We start from the raw sequence: 19,968 nt of genomic DNA on the forward strand, positions 1-19,968 counted from the left end.
CTTTTAAATCTGATTTACAGTTCTACCCTAAAAAACGTTTCTTTTCAAAGGGGTTCTGTTCTTGATTTTTGCTTCATATTAACAATCAAATCCTCCTTCTCAAGATTAATATTTTTAGTTATTAATTAATTCTTTTTATTTGAAGCTCTCTTAGTTTCAACTTTAGTTTGGCCATTTCTTATTTCAGTCACTACAGTTTAATCCTCAACAAATTTTACGAACTCTGAACCGTTACTTACCTTGATTTGAAACTGGGATGTACGTACAGATATCCAGCACTACCAAACTCTTTTGTGTGTAATATTTAGGGCCAATATCCATACCATACTTCATAATTTTTCCCTAGAGCTCTGTTTTTCAGAATATTATCTTTTTGAATACGTAGACTGCTTTATTTACCGCTAGCGTCTATCGATGCACAGTAAAATTTCTGTACATAATATCCTGTTTGACATTGACACTATATGATTCTCCCTCTCTACTCATACACCTTTGTTTGGACAGTAGCGTACCAAATATTAAAAAGAATCACTATTCACTGTGAGCTGTTCTTTGGAAAGAGAATTGCTAAGTTCGAGTCCATTACCACATCCAACAACCATTACTGCTTCGACATTTAACTTTACATTGGCTAAATAAGGTTAAAAAATGTTAAGTGTATCATTTTTTATTTGTAATAAAGTGAGCTAACACATTTACCGTTTCTTTGAGAAGACAATTTTTCCTCCCTTTTAGGTCTTCACAGTTCCATTGAAAGCACCTTACATCCCTTCCCGGCTTGTATTCCTTGGCTGACCTTGACAATTTATTTGGTGTATGGGTCATGTTGATAAAAGAGAATTAATTTACAAATTTAAGTATGTTTAAGTAAGCATTAATTGTCTTTTACAAACATGAGCTTCAATTTTCTATGATATATTTTTCAAATTTCAAAAAAGAACTGGTAATGTGGTGAGTGATGTTATGGCAGTAGAAGCTTAGGAAAAAACTATGCCTCGAGTAGCAGTAATTAGTGTGGTCGCAAGATTCTTTCTGGCCAATGATTTCGATGAGGTTGAACTATGCAAATAAAGCACGAACAACAACGAGATCAACTTGTTTTGTAATAAGCGATCGCTTATTATAATGAATATCGATAATAATAAATAAACCATACACAAGCATATATTAACAATGTAAGGTATACGGTGTAAGAAAGTTCGCAATGACATGAGAGTAAGGGACTAAAAATCCTATGTACTTTTTTTTCAAAACAACGTTCAATGGTGGAACTGTCAAATTTTGTATTTATTAAAAAACAAAACGACGTTTTGGCCGTTTGGACAATGTCCCAGCCCTCATCAGGTACAAAAATCTTTGACTCTTACAAAAGGGATGTAAAATTGTTATGATTTGTTTTAAACTATTTACCAACTGTCATTGGACGTCATATTTTAATAATCCTATAGGACTGGAAAAAAATTGGCGATGCCGCCTTACTAACGCTACTGTGTTCAGCGCCTCCAAGTGGTTGGTGTAACTGCTCCCTCAGATTGGGTGGACTGCTCACCCAAGATCGGAAGGCAGCAGCACCAAGCACTCGATCGCGTCCCTGACCCAAGTTTTGGTGTAACTGTATACATATAAACACAGTACGTATCGTATTTATACGCGTAAATCATAAATCTTGAATAACCGTTCATTTTAACATTAACGTACGATTGTACGCAACATATTTACGGAGAAACTTACATGAATTATTTTTAATTCTTATCATAAATAAAAACTTTACATTAAAAAAAAATGTTTTATTGAGAAATATCAACATTAAATTAATAAAAATTTAATACTACAATTCTTACAAGTTGCGAAAAATTTTACAGTTAACATGTAAAAAAAACGTAGAAATTATAACACATATACAACCACTGATAATACTTCGTTACAATATAATGAGTACCTTCAGAAACTGTTGAAAAACACGGAGCAATATTAGGAATATTGTCATACTTCACAATTATTTTTGAATAATAATGAGATTCAACCATGTATGCATGTACATGTTCATCAGATGAAATTTCTTTGTACAGTTTACATTCAACGTAAATATCATCTTTAATAAAAGTAATTTTTGTTATTTCTCCAAAAGTCTATCTCAATGTTATTAACTACAATAAAAGTTCCAATTTTATACAAATATCCATTAATAGCAATATGGTTAAAATATTCGAAATTTGTAACTGTACCAAATTCTTTTGCTAAATGTAGATGTATTTCGTAATCTTTGTTATCTCGCGAACCAAATTCAATACATTACCCTGCTTTTAGCTCATGAAAATTTTGACACATTTTCAGACATTGTTTAATAGCGATTGTTTTTTTTAATTCTTACTGCCACTCGTAGACACAGCACATCCTTTAAGTCGTTCATTATTTGATTTGAAACGCATAGAATAAAAATGTACAAATAAGCCGCTTTCTAACAATAACCTTGGATAATGAATCAAATTGTGAAATCAAAGTTTTAAAGCTCCATACAATTCATAGTACAACTCATAATGTTTTTTTATCAACGTTTCTAATTTCTTGCTATCGTATTTTGTAACGCGAGGAGACACATAAGAATGTCTATTAACTGTTGTAAGTGTTTATAAATTTTTCAATTTTTGTCATCTCTAGGCACTTTACTTCTAGTTAAAATACCAGAAAAATATAAAAATGTTAGCGATTCAGCTGCAAACATTTTTAGACCTAATTTTTTTTTTAGTCCACGAGCTGATATAGTCGGGGGCTTATTTACAATGTAATCTCTAGAATAAAATAGGTTTTCTAATTTGAAGTTAAAGTAATCCAATGTAAGTATTTTTTTTTCATAAATGTAAACATATAATAAGGCCTGCATATCATACATGCCTTCTAAGCAATCATGTATAGAATCGACACTAACATTATCTACAATATGAAAGTTATCGATTCCATGAAACACGCATTTATGTTTTTTGCCAAAACAAACGCAAGGCGTAAATAACATTATATAAGTATATCCAATGAATGCATGGCAGTGTACAGTTATACCAAAACTTGGGTCAGGGACCCGATCAAGTGCTTGGTGCTGCTGCCTTTCGATCTTGAGTGAGCAGTCCACCCAATCTGAGGGATCAGTTACACCAACCACTTGGGGGTGCTGCCCACAGTAGCGTTGGTAAGGTGGCGTTGCCAATTTTTTTCCAGTGTACATATATGTACAGTTAGTGTTGGCTGCAAAGCTCGTTCACAAGAGTGACAATAATACTTAATCGAAAAGAGGGATAGAGAGCCGTGTCAGTATTTAAGGTATTGATGAGTAGCTGCTCTCGCAAATAGTTACGGCGACTTATCAGTTTCAAGGTCAAAAGTGCAAGAAAGAGAGATGTGCCCAGAAAACTTCAATAACAGCTTGGTCTGGATACAAAGAGACTGGATGTCTACTTAAAGCAGCAAAACGAGTACTATATAGCGGTCTCCCCTGAATCAACGTTTACCAGGCTAAGCCACATAATGACGACTGATAAAAACTTGACAACTCGACTGTTTATGTCTAACGCTTGTAAGTTTCTGCTTAAGCGCGCGAGCTGACGAGACAAAAGCTAGAGCAACGTGTCTACTAAAGAAAGCGCGAGTACGGCGAGTAATTCTCTCTCTCTCTCTCTCTCTCTCTCTCTCTCTCTCTCTCTCTCCTTGCCTCGAGCTCCCAGCAAGCACTAGTTTACATGCAAGTTAACAACGGTTTTTACATTAATTACAGTACGGAACAATGTAAAAAATTTTTAATCTTACAGTAGCTGCTGATATTTTAGTTTTTTTAGTCGTAATTACCGTTTCTGAAAATATTTTATTGGAATCAGTCTTCAAGAGATTAAGAAAAAGGTACACGCTAATCCACAAATCATCAAAATTTCCTTACCGTAAAATTATCGAATGTACTCAATGTTTCTAAATATTGTACGTACAATTTCATCCTGGTATTAAAAACAATGTTAAAAAATAAAATTAATTCAGGTGAAGAAAAAATTTAGGATTTTATTATACTAACATGATATATTACTTTGCGAGCAATCTCTATCCTGCATAATACGTAGTCGGTATAAAGAGAACATCAAGGAAAAATCTTGATTGATATTAAAATAAGTATACTTATGCAGTTGGACAAATCTATCTGTTCACGAGGGAAGGGGTTTTATGCTGCTCCCAATCCAGTTCAGTCGTGTAGAGGTGGAAGTGGTTTACGGCGGAAAATAAATATAACGCAAATGTGCAATAAAAATATTTACAATATATTTACAGTGCTTAAATTATGAAAATGTGCTCAAGTGAAGGCAAGCGGAGAGAAGCTTTCTCTGCCGCCGCGGCGCGCTAACTAACATACTATGCTCGCAGAGCAATATTTATAGAGACAAAAGTTAAAGTAGAAATTCTAGTACATTGATAAATAAAGGTACAAGAGTAAAGGTAAAACGGTCTCTTGGGCATTGCAAATGTACGCGATGATAAAGGCGTATGATCGGAAAATTACTTCAACTTTAATACAAGAATAACAAACGTGACGCAATTTGAATTTAGAAAAGGTTTGTCGGCAAATATTCAGGTACAAAACTGAACATACCGCCCGCCATACTACGGTTCGGGGTAAACGGAGTATTAACAACTAGCACTGCACTTATGTAAAACAAACTTAGAGTCTGTATTTTGAAAATGTCAATAATGTAATGGACCGGAAAGCGTCCAGCCGAATATGGTGCGCTGGGCCATGGGTGTCCCAGGTAGTCCGATGCGTAAGCCCTCTTGAAGAACTCGTGGAAGCACATCAGCTCCTAGCAGCAACTCGATTTCCGTCAGATCGGCTCGAAAGTCGTCTGCAAGCTCCAAACCCTGTAGATACTTCCAGTCGCCTGGAAGCTTGAAGTTTCCTGACCTGTAGCTGGATATGAGCGAGAGCACTAGAGCTTCGCACGTGAGCTTCCCGTCGCTAACCATGGAGGCGAGAGTAAGGTAAGTTTTTCCATGAACTCGCGGAGTCTTGATGCCACCGATGCCAATGACCTCCATGCTGGCCTCTTCATATTCCTGGCGAAGTTTACTTAGCAGGCTCTTTGCAACAAAGGATCGCTGAGAGCAGTTTTCGAGCATGGCACGAGCGATGAGTGTGCGTCCGTCCGGGCCTTGAATTCGGACGAGCGCAGTAGGCAACAGCGTAGTGTTTGAAGAGTCTGGCGATGCCATCCAATGACAGGATACGCGACTCCCTTTCGTGAGTGTAGCAGGCCATGCAGAAGATGCAAGATGCACTGTAGTGGCAGGATTCTCGTGCAGCAGCGTATGGTGATGCCCGTTGCAAGTTAGGCATCGTTTGCTTGATTTGCAGCTTGCGAGTTTGTGAGCACCAAGGCAATTATAGCACATGTTCTTGGCCTCAACAAACTGTTTGCGTTCATGTGGCGATTTTGCTTTGAAATCGGCACAGCGTAGTATGAAATGCTCACCTTGGCAAAAGCGGCATTTCTCCGTAAAGGCGGCATATGCGTGCGAAGTAGAAGACGCCGTCTTGTCCTTCTTCCGTGTTGCCTTCTCTGTAGAAGACGCGACGATCTCGAGCATCGAGATGCGTTGTTCAATGAAACGCACGAGCGTTTCAAGTGCAGGAGGCTCGTGGGTACTGCTGAGCGATGACTCCCCTTCTCGGAAAGTTCGAGCGTCGAGTTTCCGAGCTGTAACAGCGACCACCAAGTCATACCACTGGTCCGTCGGACGCTTAAGCTGTTTAAGTGCAGCCAAGGCATTTACAGTGCCACTGAGCTATGCCTTGAGTTCGAGCGGCGATTCGTTGCTTACAGCCGGCGCGGCTAGCAAATCGCGAGTTAGCGCGGCAACCAAGCGCCGCTTGTTTGCATAATGATCCTCCAACCTTTTCCATGCAGCCTCGAAGTTGGCGTCGATTACCTGGATCGTCCTCAACAATTCAGCCGCCTCGCCTTGCACATGCGTCTTGAGGTGCTGAAGCTTCTCGACGTTGGAAAGTCGAGAATCGTTGACTATGATCGCAGAGAACAGATCCTTAAACTCGAGCCAGTCGTTGAAATGTCCGGAAAATGTGGGCACAGCAATGGACGGCAGGTTGCGAGAGTTAGCTGGTGGAACAGGAGCTGGGTCTGATGCGGGCGATGCAGGAAGTTTTCCGAGCTGTTCAGCCAAATCAGCTGCCGAATCGAGGTAAGCTTCTTCGGCGATTTCGTAGCTGTTTTCATCGAAATAGCCGATGTCCTTAGTATCGTCTGGAGCAATGTTGAGAATCCTGAGATGAGTGTCCTTGAAGTCATCCCAGTTTATTCGTAGTTGCTGTATACGGCTCTCGATGATTGCACGAGTGAACTTATCCTTGCCGCGCTTCTTGAGGTTTTCGTAAGCATTGCTAATGCTTTTGTACAACTCCTGTTGACGCTTAAGTAAAATTTTGAGTTCCTTGACGTCTGCCATGACGCAGTCGATGTCGCGATGAAGCGCTTGATAATAGGGCTGAGTGTTGGCAGCTAACGACCGCCCGCCTTGGCAAATTCAAGCACGGAGAGCATGCACACACTCTGATTCCTTAAATGACTCACTACTGCAGCTTCGCGAGAGCGCGTTCACCTACACGGCATCAAATGGTCAAGGCAAAATTCAAGGCTTCACTGAGCACTAGCACATATCCACTCCTGCACTGACCGTCGGTCCCTGGAACCACGCCCTGCTACCAAAAATGTTCACGAGGGAAGGGGTTTTATGCTGCTCCCAATCCAGTTCAGTCGTGTAGAGGTGGAAGTGGTTTACGGTGGAAAATAAATATAACGCAAATGTGCAATAAAAATATTTACAATATATTTACAGTGCTTAAATTATGAAAATGTGCTCAAGTGAAGGCAAGCGGAGAGAAGCTTTCTCTGCCGCCGCGGCGCGCTAACTAACATACTATGCTCGCAGAGCAATATTTATAGAGACAAAAGTTAAAGTAGAAATTCTAGTACATTGATAAATAAAGGTACAAGAGTAAAGGTAAAACGGTCTCTTGGGCATTGCAAATGTACGCGATGATAAAGGCGTATGATCGGAAAATTACTTCAACTTTAATACAAGAATAACAAACGTGACGCAATTTGAATTTAGAAAAGGTTTGTCGGCAAATATTCCGGTACAAAACTGAACACTATCAAAAACATGCATACTGCTTTTACGTATACGAATGCAGGCTATTGTTACCCTTACATGCTACTGTCAACATATAAAATTGATTTATAGAATCGATCTCTTCATTCATCGGTGTATGCTTTATTTGAGGACTTGTTTTATTCCTACCAATCTAACATAAATACCTTTTTTTAGGATGAACGGAATCCAACTGAACATTTAAGAAATTTCAAAAATGTTTATAAATGTACATTTAATCTTGAATGTTTAATTGTTGTTTCATTGAACCATGGCTTAACAAATTTTTTTTTTAGTTTTAGATTAACCAGGTACAAGAATGTTTAGTAGAGAAGAAGCAATAAAATTTGAAAATCCATATAGAGTTGTTAACTTTAAAAGAGAAAATGAAAAGCGTATTAATGCTGTTTCACTTCAAGAATTAATGAGTATTGCTCAACTATTGTTTCATATTCCAGTACACCACAGGATAACCATTGTATTGGAACAAGATGGTAAGTCAATAATGTATTTTGAACAAATGTAAGATTTTTAAATTTAAAAGCTTAAAAAAAATTAGAACGTATTTATATAATTCATATGGAATGGCCATACTCAAAATTCAAGGCCCGTAATCTTAATAGAATTGAATTAAAAAATAGAAAAAATAACTATAAAAAACTATGCAACTGAAGACAAATACAAAAATTTTTATCCGTACCTAAGCTCTTAAGCTAGAAATAGCATTCTTTTATTCACCATATACATAAACAAATTTAAAAAAACTTCTTTTCTGTTTTGTTCCTTCTAAATTTGATGTTTTTATGTATAAATGAGAGCTATTTCCAAAATAAATTTTTATTAATGCAGGATTATATTTTTGAAAACGTTTTTCATTAATAATTGTTCAGTTTTAGTTAAAAAGTAATAGGGAAACCTGTGTAGACAGAGAAGATACCAGGGGGAATACGCGTTTATGTTGTGTGGAAAATGATGTATTGAACAAGACTAACAGTGGCTGCATATGGCCTTCGAATGGGTAGTTTGGTGCACAAAACGCAATACCTTAGCAAGTTAACCCTAAATCAAAAAACTTTTGTGCGGCCAATAAAAGCTAAAATATAAATGAGTTTCCTACCACGTGCAGTTCTGACTAATCGAGATTCTGTCTTGTAAGATTCGTGTGCAAGCAGTTGCTGAGCCGAGAATTTAACCTTTTTGCCATTATTTAAACATGCGAGTAAGAAACCCCACTTCAACACTGATTTTCTTACCAAAAGCTGCTGCTTGACATTTTTGACGTACTTTTTTCTAATAATATAGGTCTTTAAATATAATACATACAAATCACAGAATGTTAATTAAATGAATCGCAAGAATTACAATAGAAAAAAATTATCCTTGCTTCTAAGGGCTGTATATGATCGTTATAATAGTTTTTAATTATTGCAAAATTGAAATACTACAAGCGTGAGATCTTACGTAACAAATAAATCAGCTCTTGTGAACCACCAGTTCTCAATGTACAAATCAACTTTAAAAAATGCTTTTTTTACATAAAAACTGCAACTGTGTGACAGCGTTTAAATATACTACGTCTACCTATAGAAATCTTTTTCTGACATGCAAAATGCACCTATCAATAGAATTTGACAAGTAAAATATCTAGTAGCTAAAGAAGAGTAAAAGAGCTGCAGTCACTAAAACAAACCGTACGTAGTGATGGTCTAGAAGGTGTTAAAATAAAAACATGCAATTCATCCCATCGTTCTGAAGGATAAAAGCAGAAAGCTCTTCAACCTGCCAAAGAGTCTAGCGCAATATTAAAAATTATAAGGCTTAGTTTACTATTGAAATACGCTTTATGGATAATTATCTATAAAAACACGCTAAGTAACCTAGTAGGCTTCCTAACTAAAAAATAGAAAATTCAATACAACAGGTGCCTTTAACCCAGTGACCAAGAGCGCTTCTCAAATGTTGAATAAAAAATCAACACAATGTGTGCTTGCAATCAAATGACTAAGTATGCTTCCTAAATAACGAATAATTAATTAACAAAACATGGACCTTTTACCAAACGATCAACTGCGCTACCTGTCTATTAAATAATTAATCAACAAAACAGAGACCTATTAGATCCAGGGTGCAAATTAAAAAATGATTAATTAACAAAATAGGCACCTTAAATAGAGGACCTGGGGCGTTTTTTGATTACAGTATAATTAATTAACACAACAGATGCCCTTAACCAAACGACCTACTGCGCTTCTTGATTATTAAATAAATAACCAACATAATACATACCTTTCACTAAACATCCTACTGCGCTCCTTGATTATTGAATAAGTAATAGGCACAACAGAGTTTTTTTACTAACGACCCAGGGCACTTCTACTTGTTGCATAGAAAAACAACACTACATGCGTTTTTGACCAAACAACCTTAAGTACTACTTACTTATTAAAAAAAAAGTTAGCACAACAGGCACCTTAAATGTAAGGGTGTTCCTTAATTATGAAATGAATTATTAAAACAACAGGTGCTTCAAACCAACTGTTCACGCCAATCGTGAACATCTAATTTTCTTTCTTCATTTCTAATTTTCCTTGGCACAAATCGTTTGATGTAATAGTTAGATTTCCTAGAATTGTAACAGCTGTAACTTTTCTTTATTACTTAAATTGATTACTTATCAATTTTCCTTTATATTCATACATACTTTGATTTCAGCACTTATATTGTTTTATCTTATCTCTTTACTGTACTGTAACTCTTAACGTTTAGTCCAGTATAAATGTTAGACAATATAATGTAAATAATTTTGACACTGATGATGACTACTTATACGTATTTTTATATAGCTAACTTTTGTTATACACTTAACTATTAATGTAACAAATCAGACACGTCTTAACTATCAAAGAACCCACATTAAATGCCCTCTGAGCTCCCTTTACCACTTTTATAACACACACATACACTATTAAATAAATGCTATTAAAACGACTAAGAACAATTAAAAATTTTATTGATCCTTGGTAGTTTTCGAACAAGTAATTTTAAAAGATCCCCGCACTCGGCAAGTACTTTGGCTTGACCGTAACACCAATAACTTAATGCACTTTGTTATAATTAAGTAAATAATAAGAAATTATGGGCCCCTCACAAAGCATCTTACTACGCTAATTAATTGTTAAATAATTTATCCAAACCACAGAAAACCTTATACCAAACCACCCATGGCACTTTTCAATCATTTAACGAAGAATTAACGATATAGGCGCCTTTAACCAAACGAACTAGTTCGTTTATTACGGATTAAATACATAAAAAAAGACTACATGCGCCTTGAATGACCAAGTGTGGTTTTGTTAGTATATTATTAAATAAATAATTAACAACACATGGAAGGGGGATCGAGTTGGAGAGTAAAAGTTTTTGATTTTGTTGCTGCTGCGGTGGATAAACTGTTCGGACGCTACCACTGGTATGAGCGATTATAAGGTAAAAGAAAAGGAAATCTTATCTTTATATTTATTGTTTGCAATTTCGTTTGGTCCATTTGGCACTGGAAGTTCTTGAACTGGTGGTGCAACAATTAGTAAGCTAAATTCTTCGCTGTTAAGCCTTTAACCACCATTCTTACCGTTAAGTGGTCTCTTGAAAGGAATGATACTTGTTTTTAAAAGCTATTTTTGACAATCATTATTTTATTTGTATATTTTCTGTTATTATTATGCTATTACTTATTTACAATATATTTAAGTTAAGTCAATAGTATTTGTTCGTCTTAGTTATTTTTGCCTTGCATGTTAAGCACTACATTTCTATTTTTGACGTCGCAGGTTTACTCCGTGATTCTTATTAATAAAAAAATCGAGTTTGTTCGATCGTTTTGGTAGTAGAGCTATAGAACAACGAATTTGCAGTATTGTTTTCTGACCTTTAAATTTTTGTTAATCAAAAAGCAGTACAGCATAACGGTGCTGGTAATAACAGAGGCTAAATTTAAGTTTCATGGCAGACATATTCGATTATTGTCAAAGCCACAAGATTATAAAGAATAGCGATGATTGGTGAGCATTATTGTGGTTCTCAGATAGCGTAAAGATAGTGAGATGGCGTTAGATGCTCGGAAGAGAGCAATAATTGGGCGTTCTTTGTGCGAGCGCTCGCAATACGAACGATACTAGTCGGCTGTTTTTCTACATGTGAGTATTTGCATGTCCGGTTAGTGGGGACCTCCTCTTTAACCCAAAAGATACAGCCTCAGCCTTTTGAGTGCCATTTTCCCACCGTTTGAGTTTTGCTGCTGGCATTTGCCCTGCAGGTGTCTTTATCTTTCTCTCGCTAATTCCAACACTGCGTGCGGTCATCTAAAACTATTTGGTAGTGCAGGGAGTGGGGGAGGCACATGGACCTGTACGGGTAACAGAGAAATATTGTTCCATCACTATCCTTTTTCTCCTGCTTTTCTTTTTGTAGTCGTTTCACTTGGTTGTGGATATAGTATTCGTTATATTAAAAAAGCGTAGAGATTGAAGTCACAAGAATCGAACATTGATAGAGTGGAGTTTAGAATGCAACGATATTCGATTGTCGTGAACCAGTTGATAGTTGCAGATCATGATTGCCATCTTAAAAAATTTAATAGAGTTTGTTTGTAAAGCATGTATTGATTCCATTGGGAAACAAACTAATGTTATTGATAAGTTGGAAACGCTGCCTCCAACGCTGCCAACATATGGAAATGGTAGAAGTGGGGAAGCGATTCATCGTAACATTTTATCTAATTTGCAAATACCAACGTTCTTGGTAAGTCATGAGGACTAGGAATCGCTTAAGACACTGTTCACATCAATAGTCTTTAACAAAGAAATTTTGAAAGCTGTTAAGTTGCAGTGTTTAATGTCTGTAGTTTAGAGAGCGGCCGCGTAGCGTTTTCGGGGCCTCGAGATAACTGATTCGAATTTTAACGTAGCCTGGGAGAAACTTACTCATCGTTATGATAACGTCAAACTTAGTTTAGCAAAACATATCGAAAATCTGACAAATATACTATCGGTATGGCCGTGTAACCTATTCGATCTACTGAATTAAAGCCTAAGCTTCCTAACTATAAAAATGTAGTAAAGTTTCTGGAAAAGCGCATACAGGCATCTCAGGAATCTCACGCTCCTCGTCAGAGACGACCAAGTCAAGTCTTTGGGGGGAAGTATGGGTGTAAAGAGAAAGGAAACGGTAAGTAAGTATCGGCAAACACAGTCTATTGTGACGAGTCATAATCAAGTAACAGATGTGTTCTTTATGCTCTGTTTGAATTGTTTGTAAGGGTTGCACTTTGCATCACATTGTCCGTCTGAAAAAAGATGTGCAACATGTGAGAAAAGGCATCACATGAAGTTACATATTGAAACATCAAAAGCTAAGTTGGATATTACTGGAAGATTGGGATCGAAAAAATTGGATAAGAGTGGTAAAAATTAGGCTGATCACTCCATTGCTGGTATTGGCTGATGATCACAACGAATCGTTGATTGTGCGAGCCTTGATTAACCTGGGTGCAGAAATATCGTTTGTTGCTCATCGGACTTTGGCCAGTTTAAACGTGCCTTAAAGTAAAATTTCTCTGGCGATGCATTGTGGGGCAGAATCCCAAAGTAAAAACTTCTTTTGACATAGCCTTAGTAAATTTCGCGGGTACTTTTCGACAACTGGATATGTACGGCTCAGAGTTTACCTACCATCTTGAAAATACATCGTGTATTGTTTTAGTTCGAGACGATGTTAGTGCGAAGTTTTCACGAAATTATTTTATTAATTTGTGACAAGATTCTTGGGCATCTTTAGACATTAGACCGATTGGTAATAGCGAGTATGCTATTACCGTAGGACCATGAATCAACAGCTTATGATCTGTTGTCGGCATACAATACCAGCTGTTAAGCTGCACAAACTGTTTTGCTGTATTTAATGAATATTGACGGACTTTTTCAACATTTATACTGAAACCAGATGATGAAGCTTGTAATAAAACGTAAAATCGATTCATCGGATTTTCGTCAACTCTACTTATGGTGGCAGAAGTTTTGCCATTTTCGGAAAACCGTGCGGTGTTTCAATCATTTGTAGTTCCATATCCAGATCTTGGCTTATCAACTATTAAACCCAACGTTGTTCTAAAATCTTCCTGAATATTCTCTTTTCTTAACTAAACCACTTTTACTTCTTTGTCCCTGCGAGCATGCCATTAATTGATGGCTAGTTTATTACCAAGGTACACACAACATTCTAGACACCTTATCCAAGCAAAAAAAAAGATAAATTGAAATAAAAGTTCTTTTTATTAATCTGGTTACTCAAATTAAATCAATATTGTTGAACTTTTTCAACGTTGCTTGACACAAATAACTACGTTATGCAGAATCCATGTCTGCTATCGCTTTGCACACTTTTCCATCTATCATGCGTAAAACAGTTTCATATTTAACAATTACTTTCTTGCTATCAAGAACTATGATAATAGGAACTAGTTTACACATTTGCTTTGATTTATTATTTACTAATTCATTAATAACTTTAGAACTTTCGTGAACAAACTCAATTTTTATCGGTAATCTGCAATATCGTGGAGAAGACAGTTGAGGATTTTTTCACATAACAATCGTATGCCCAGTTTTTTCATCTACATGCTGCAGTTGCAAGAGAACGATTGAAGTAAAAAAAAATTTTTTTTTGTCAGACTTATTTTTATTGGAAAATTTTTGTTCATACATACTGTGCCTCGAACTACCATTACACCCTGACTTACAAATTAAAGTTTAATTTTTACTTTCATCCTGCTTTAACTGTTGAATAACAGAAAACTGAGAGTATAAACTTCTATTAGCTGTATGATTAAGCAGAGGTTGGACTGACACTTCAACTTTGGATTCACTTATTTCTATGTAACATGAAGGATAGTATTTTTTTGCTGATGATATTTCTTTGAATGACAGAAAAAGTTAAACCTTTTTTTTTTAAGCACGTATTACACAACAATTGGTATTGATTTTTAGAAGTTGTAATTCAAAACGTAAAGACAGTGCTTCATGAGCTGTGAATATATTCATACCTTCAGACATTTCCATAGATATATGACAAATTTTTGCTTTTGTGGGACTTCCTGTTGTTATCTCTAGTATAATTTTTGCAGCATCTACTTTCCCTTTAACACAGAATTTCATTTGAGTTGTGTATGCAAGTTCTCTCGTGGATAATTATGTACGCAGTGTTTCAGTCTTTCGGCGCTTACTCCTGTCGGATGAAGACTCAAAGCTTGAAGAAGATCTGCCAGCACCGGAGTTTTAGATAATCTTTTATGATGATATCCATTCAATCATTCTGCATTATTGTGTGAAAATCGTGATTCCGTTCTATTACAGTCCACCTTTCTTTTATGTTTAAAAACATTCATCTTACAGTACTTTTATGGATCACAGTTAGCCTGAAAGATGGCTGCAATTTACTAGACATCAACTTTCCAACAATTACATAGACTTCAGATGCATCAATATTAAAATAGCGTCCCACAGCTTCATACCTTTTTTTTCTTTTTGTGGCTTCAGCAACAGGACAGCTGTAGTCTAAAAATTTTCATGGTAATGAATCTTATTAAAGTTTACCATTCAATATGAATTCTTTACCTTATACTTATGCATTAATATTTGCATTTAGATATAATATAATAATTCAATTTAATGTTTAATTTGACTGGACTAGCATAGCTGTATACACTGTACTTATACACAGACACGCACGCACAAACATATGTATGTATATGTGTACATCCACACTAACAGGAATACATAAACGTACATTAGCACATATGTATATAAATATGATTTTTGTTTGTAGTTAGACTTAGTTTTTTAGTAAAGCTTAATTTGACAAGACTAATAAGGCATTATACACTACACACACATGTATATGTATGTATACATGTATACGCATTTATAAACAAACGACAGTGGACATATGTTGTACATTAAAATACGTTTTTATAGATTCGATTAATACTAAGCAATAACACACGAGATTTTAAATTGCTGTTTGCAGTACTTTTTTGACGATCATAGTTTTTTTCTTCAGAAATTTGTTTAAACATGAAGAAGCAGATTAGGGCAGCCAATTGTTTTTGGATATGAAACATTACACCTTTACCTACAATATTTAGCAGATTTTTTTTGCCGGGCAGAGCTGGAAAATATCACTTTTTGTTTAAAACGTATCGCATTTTCGAAATTTTTTTTAATGAAAATCATCCAGATGTGCTATTTGGTTGATATTGTATTCTTTCGCATTTAGTACATTCCAAAATATTTTTACACTCAACATACCTTCGAAAGTTTATTCCATTTTTTCTGACTGCAATCACTTATAAACTGATTTTTTTATGTAGACAGAAATAAATATAAATTTTTCACAACAAACAAGTGAAAGTAAAATTCCAGCTTGTGTTTTACAAGCCATGGGAGAAAATTTAACCTTTCGTAAGTAATTTTTTACTAGTACAGGTGTTCTCAAACCAACCCGAGGAAAAAAGAACCTGTTAAAAAAAAAGTTATTTTTAAATTTTGGTTAGCTTTTTCGGATTATCCCCCACTGTACAATATCGGGAGTTAGAACTAAGGTACCCGTACGTATACGAGGTAAAGTTGGACTAATTATTCGCTCCAAAAAGAATAGGAAATTGAGTTTGCAATGAGTAGCCATTGTGTTGGATGAATTGGTGCAATATTCGCCCTCAAGTACAGTTTAGAGTTCGGATTGGACATACTCAAAAAGATTGTCGATAGTTGATCCGGCAGTCTGTAAGTTAGACATGCATGTTTCATAATGAAGAAATGGATGCATGGACCAATCAGCACTCCTCTTGCTCCAAGGAAAGTTGTTACACCTATTTTCTTCGCCACCATCTAAAGGAGGAAAGAGGGGGGGGGTAGAAAAACACTTTCTAGTATTCTGAGTAATAGCTTTGGATATTTTCGTCCGGTCACAGCCGTTCGTTGGTAAAATTTGTTTTTAGTCCTATCCACTCTCCCATCCATCCTCCTGCCCAGGTCCTGTCGCCAACAGCAGCAGCTCGTTCTATAGTGACACGATTTGGCTTTCTCTGCCGCTTCTATAATAGTGTCTTTAGAAAAGAAATCTCAGCTCACGATTCTAGTCCACTCGTGTCATACCCAACGCAAAAGACTACAACTAAACAAAAAAATGAAAGAATTCCTTTACGTGACGCCAAATTAAACCGCACTGCACACTCGGTTTGTATCTCTCTCGCACTTCACTTCTGACGCCGTTGCCGCATCTTGCGGCCTTCTCTCTCTTTCTTTTTTAACACGTCAGCTACTGTGTTTGCAGTTTTTCGTCGGTGGTGTTCACTTGTTCCAAATCTTTGCTGCTGTTGGTGTCGTGGCGGCGAACAGTGGGCGATTTTTACTTTTTTTCCTCAAAACCTAATATCTCGTGAACATCGATAAATGTATAAGAAATTCTTTATTTATTCTCTTTCTTTAATGATGAGGAATAAAGAAAAACTATAGAGAGGTTAGTAAAATTTAAATATAACCTACAAATTTATGGTAAACATCAATTTTTCCTGATTTTCCGTCGGTTTTTTTGTTTTTAACTCTAATTGGAATGAATTTTCTCTGATTCATGACTAACTTTCATAATTTTATTTTCTATTTAATACATACTTTATACTGACATTAAAATTCATTCATTTGTGTATATATGTAAACTTAGTACAAATTATTAATGTATACAATTATTATTGTACTCACAATGATAAAAGGTCAATCTTTCTTATTCCGTACAAGAAGTCATACGGAGCAGAGGTATACGGAAGTATTTTGTTATACTCGTATGTATATCTTACTAATATATAAAGCAAAGTCGCTAAAACCGTTGTAATCGCTAACTGCGAAAACTACTGAACCGATTTTGCTGAAATTTTGCACACTGATTTATGGCACTTCCTAGATGGTTTTGGTATGGTTTTTATTTTTAAAAATTTAATAATAAGAGCAATAAATAAGCTCAAAGTTTTGCAAAAATACGCTAGCTTTTCAGATTTACAGTTCAGTAGCATCCGCTAGGTGGCATTGACATAAAATCGATGCTACCTGCAACAGAATTGAATAAGTGTGGTTATAACAGCTGGAGCGTCAAGGTGATGTATAAAGGTGATCGTTGTGTAGCTGGGTATCCTGGTTATAAATGATGCTCTTCTTCAAGGAGTAAATAATGTATGTCCACTGTGTGACCCTGATCCTCCGGGATTGCCGAGTACCACCCATATAAAATATGTTGTTATTGATGACGTCCCCGGCGGAATACCCGGAGACGTGTCTAGCCCAAGCCTATCCTGCTCTAACCCTTCAGAGTTATGTGGCTGTGCCAAAATCTGGCCTGGTGCCGTCAGAGAATCTTATACTACAAATGTAAGCCAGGAAAAACAGCCCTGAGGGTGGCATGGGCAGCCATAACGGCTTCGTTCTCAGTGGTTATATTCCCAAGGGCATCCCCACATTTTCCTGACTAATGATGAGCGGTTGGTGATCCGATGAAAAGAAAAAAATTTGAGTCAACAGGAGTCTCCAACGGGCAAGCATCACCAACCAATCTCTACTAATCTCTCCTCTTAGATCATCAAAACAACTGAGTCTGCAAAAAAAAGGTGCTTTAGACACCAACGTCTTCAACGTTATTCCAGGAGACGTTCGGAAAGAGCACTACAACTAGCCCCAAAGCTTCGGACTTTGTAATTTTTCTCTCGATCAGTTTGGATCTTCAACAACAGGCCAGAGGAGATCACTCTGAGGTATCCAGGCAGTCACAATTGCTGCAAACTTTAATCAAGAAAGAGTTTACTTATAAAAAGCTCACCGGTCATTTTTAGGGCAATCAGACGTCGAACAACCTTGCCAACGAATATATTATAACGTAACAAAGTGACACAAAATAGCCTTTAGGGGTCACAAAAGTTGCGCAAGAGTGATTTGGAAGGAAAACTTTAAATGTATCTAATGAATACAATTTTAGGCCTCAAGAAATTGACGCAGAAAATTTATAGAGATTGGAACAGCATCGTCAAAATCGACAAATAAAAAATCCATTTCGTGAGAGATTAGCTTTTCATTTTACCCTCACAGTAATCTCTTAAATGTTTAAAAATCTAAATTCAGGTTTTTAAATAAGAAGAAAATATATTTGTACTTTTGTAGCAATAAAAAATGTAGAGATTAAGCTCCAAGACTTTGTTGCACTGGTAATAAAGTTGTGAGATAAGAGAAAAAAAATTTTTTCTAATAGAAATTTTTTGGGAGTTTAAAATCTTAACAGTTTTAAAAACTAACCTTTTTTGTGAATTACACGAGAGAAACTGTAAATCAACGGCTCTTGATGGCCACTGATTATTTTATGGCATAAAGAACTCACGGTACTTTTCAGCATAATTATATGTTTTTTAATTTTTACAGCTTATTATTCGCCCAAATAAACTGTATGGATTGCGAATAACCATGTTTTTAGTAAGAAGATTTTTGTTCTAAGAAGTGACAGGAATAAACGTAAAATTTCTGGCTGAAAACGTTTCTCATTACATGTCAACATACTACGGTATTCCATTTAGTAAGTTTCGGGCAAAGCCGAGACGAGGGGCTGCGAGTGTGTATATATATGCTGTGCGATCCAGTATCCCAGATTGAAGTATATCATATAGTTTCCATAAATATTATTTATTAAAAACAGCTGACAGAACACATAACGTGTCTAGGTAAGTAAAAATATATGTACGTATGTGTTGATAAATATTGAAATGTATATATACATATATATATATATATATATATATATATATATATATATATATATATATATATATTCGTTGGGCTCTGCCCCCCTGCGCACTCCACGTGCCAAACCCCCCTTTTATTGTGTTATAAGTGTAATTTTTTCAAAATTAAGTTTGTATCAATATTTTTTAAAGCCATAAAAAATGATCAATTAATTGTTAGTACGAAAATAATATGTTAAAGTATATTTTACATAATTCGGAAGACTATGGTATTTTTTGAAAATACTCAGGAATAAATTTTCTACGCTGGGAAATGATTACTGGTCTGCTTTTAAGAAAATATGAAGAACAAACGAGAGATGTGCCCTTGACTTTTTGTTAGTGGACTTTATTATTTCTTTTAGTGGCTCCCTTTTTTAGATGAGCTATCTATCCTGTTTGTGTCAATAGATATTTCTAAGCTCTTATAACTATATATGCCCCCTGCGCGCTCTGCGCACCAACCCCCGTAATTGCAAATTAGATTGACGAAGTTTAGAAAAATACCCGAATTATATTAATTGTTACTTAAAATTTATATATATAATAAATGTCTATTGATCATAATTAATTACATGAATTTTTAACTATCAATTTTTATTCTCCCTCACTAATAACAGCTATTTCTATGGAATAAGTAGAACACGATTTTCAAAACAATATAATTTTTGAAGAAGCATGTAACGTTATGCTGCCTTTTCAACTACGAAAATTTTTCGCATGGTTTATTATGTCTGAAAAATTTGTTAGTAATATTATTTGGAACAAATACAAAAAATTTTCCATCAAAAATTGTAAAGATGATCAAAATTAAGCTCTTTTACATTTAAACGAAATTTTTAATTTTAAAAATATGTCTTGTAAAGATTTCAGTTTACCAGAACCAACAGAAACGATGAAAAAAAAAAATT

The 19,968-nt window shown here is 35.6% G+C and overlaps 1 protein-coding gene across 4 annotated transcripts in view; it reads left to right on the forward strand.

The window, feature by feature from the left end:
- The window catches only part of LOC106641666 (uncharacterized), a 180,643-nt gene that overhangs the window by 20,121 nt on the left and 140,554 nt on the right, over positions 1–19,968 (forward strand). For all 4 annotated transcript variants that reach the window (XM_089592317.1, XM_089592315.1, XM_023391787.2 and 1 more), the window contains exon 2: positions 7,491–7,688. In XM_089592317.1, coding sequence (XP_089448443.1) covers positions 7,514–7,688 — 175 coding nt within the window. In that variant the 5' untranslated portion in view covers positions 7,491–7,513. The remainder of the gene's footprint in view (positions 1–7,490; positions 7,689–19,968) is intronic.

This window comes from Copidosoma floridanum, unplaced genomic scaffold (assembly GCF_036245765.1).
Source record: "Copidosoma floridanum isolate Cflo_tuat_1 unplaced genomic scaffold, Cflo_Japanese_pri ptg000016l, whole genome shotgun sequence".
NCBI classification, from domain to species: domain Eukaryota; kingdom Metazoa; phylum Arthropoda; class Insecta; order Hymenoptera; family Encyrtidae; genus Copidosoma; species Copidosoma floridanum.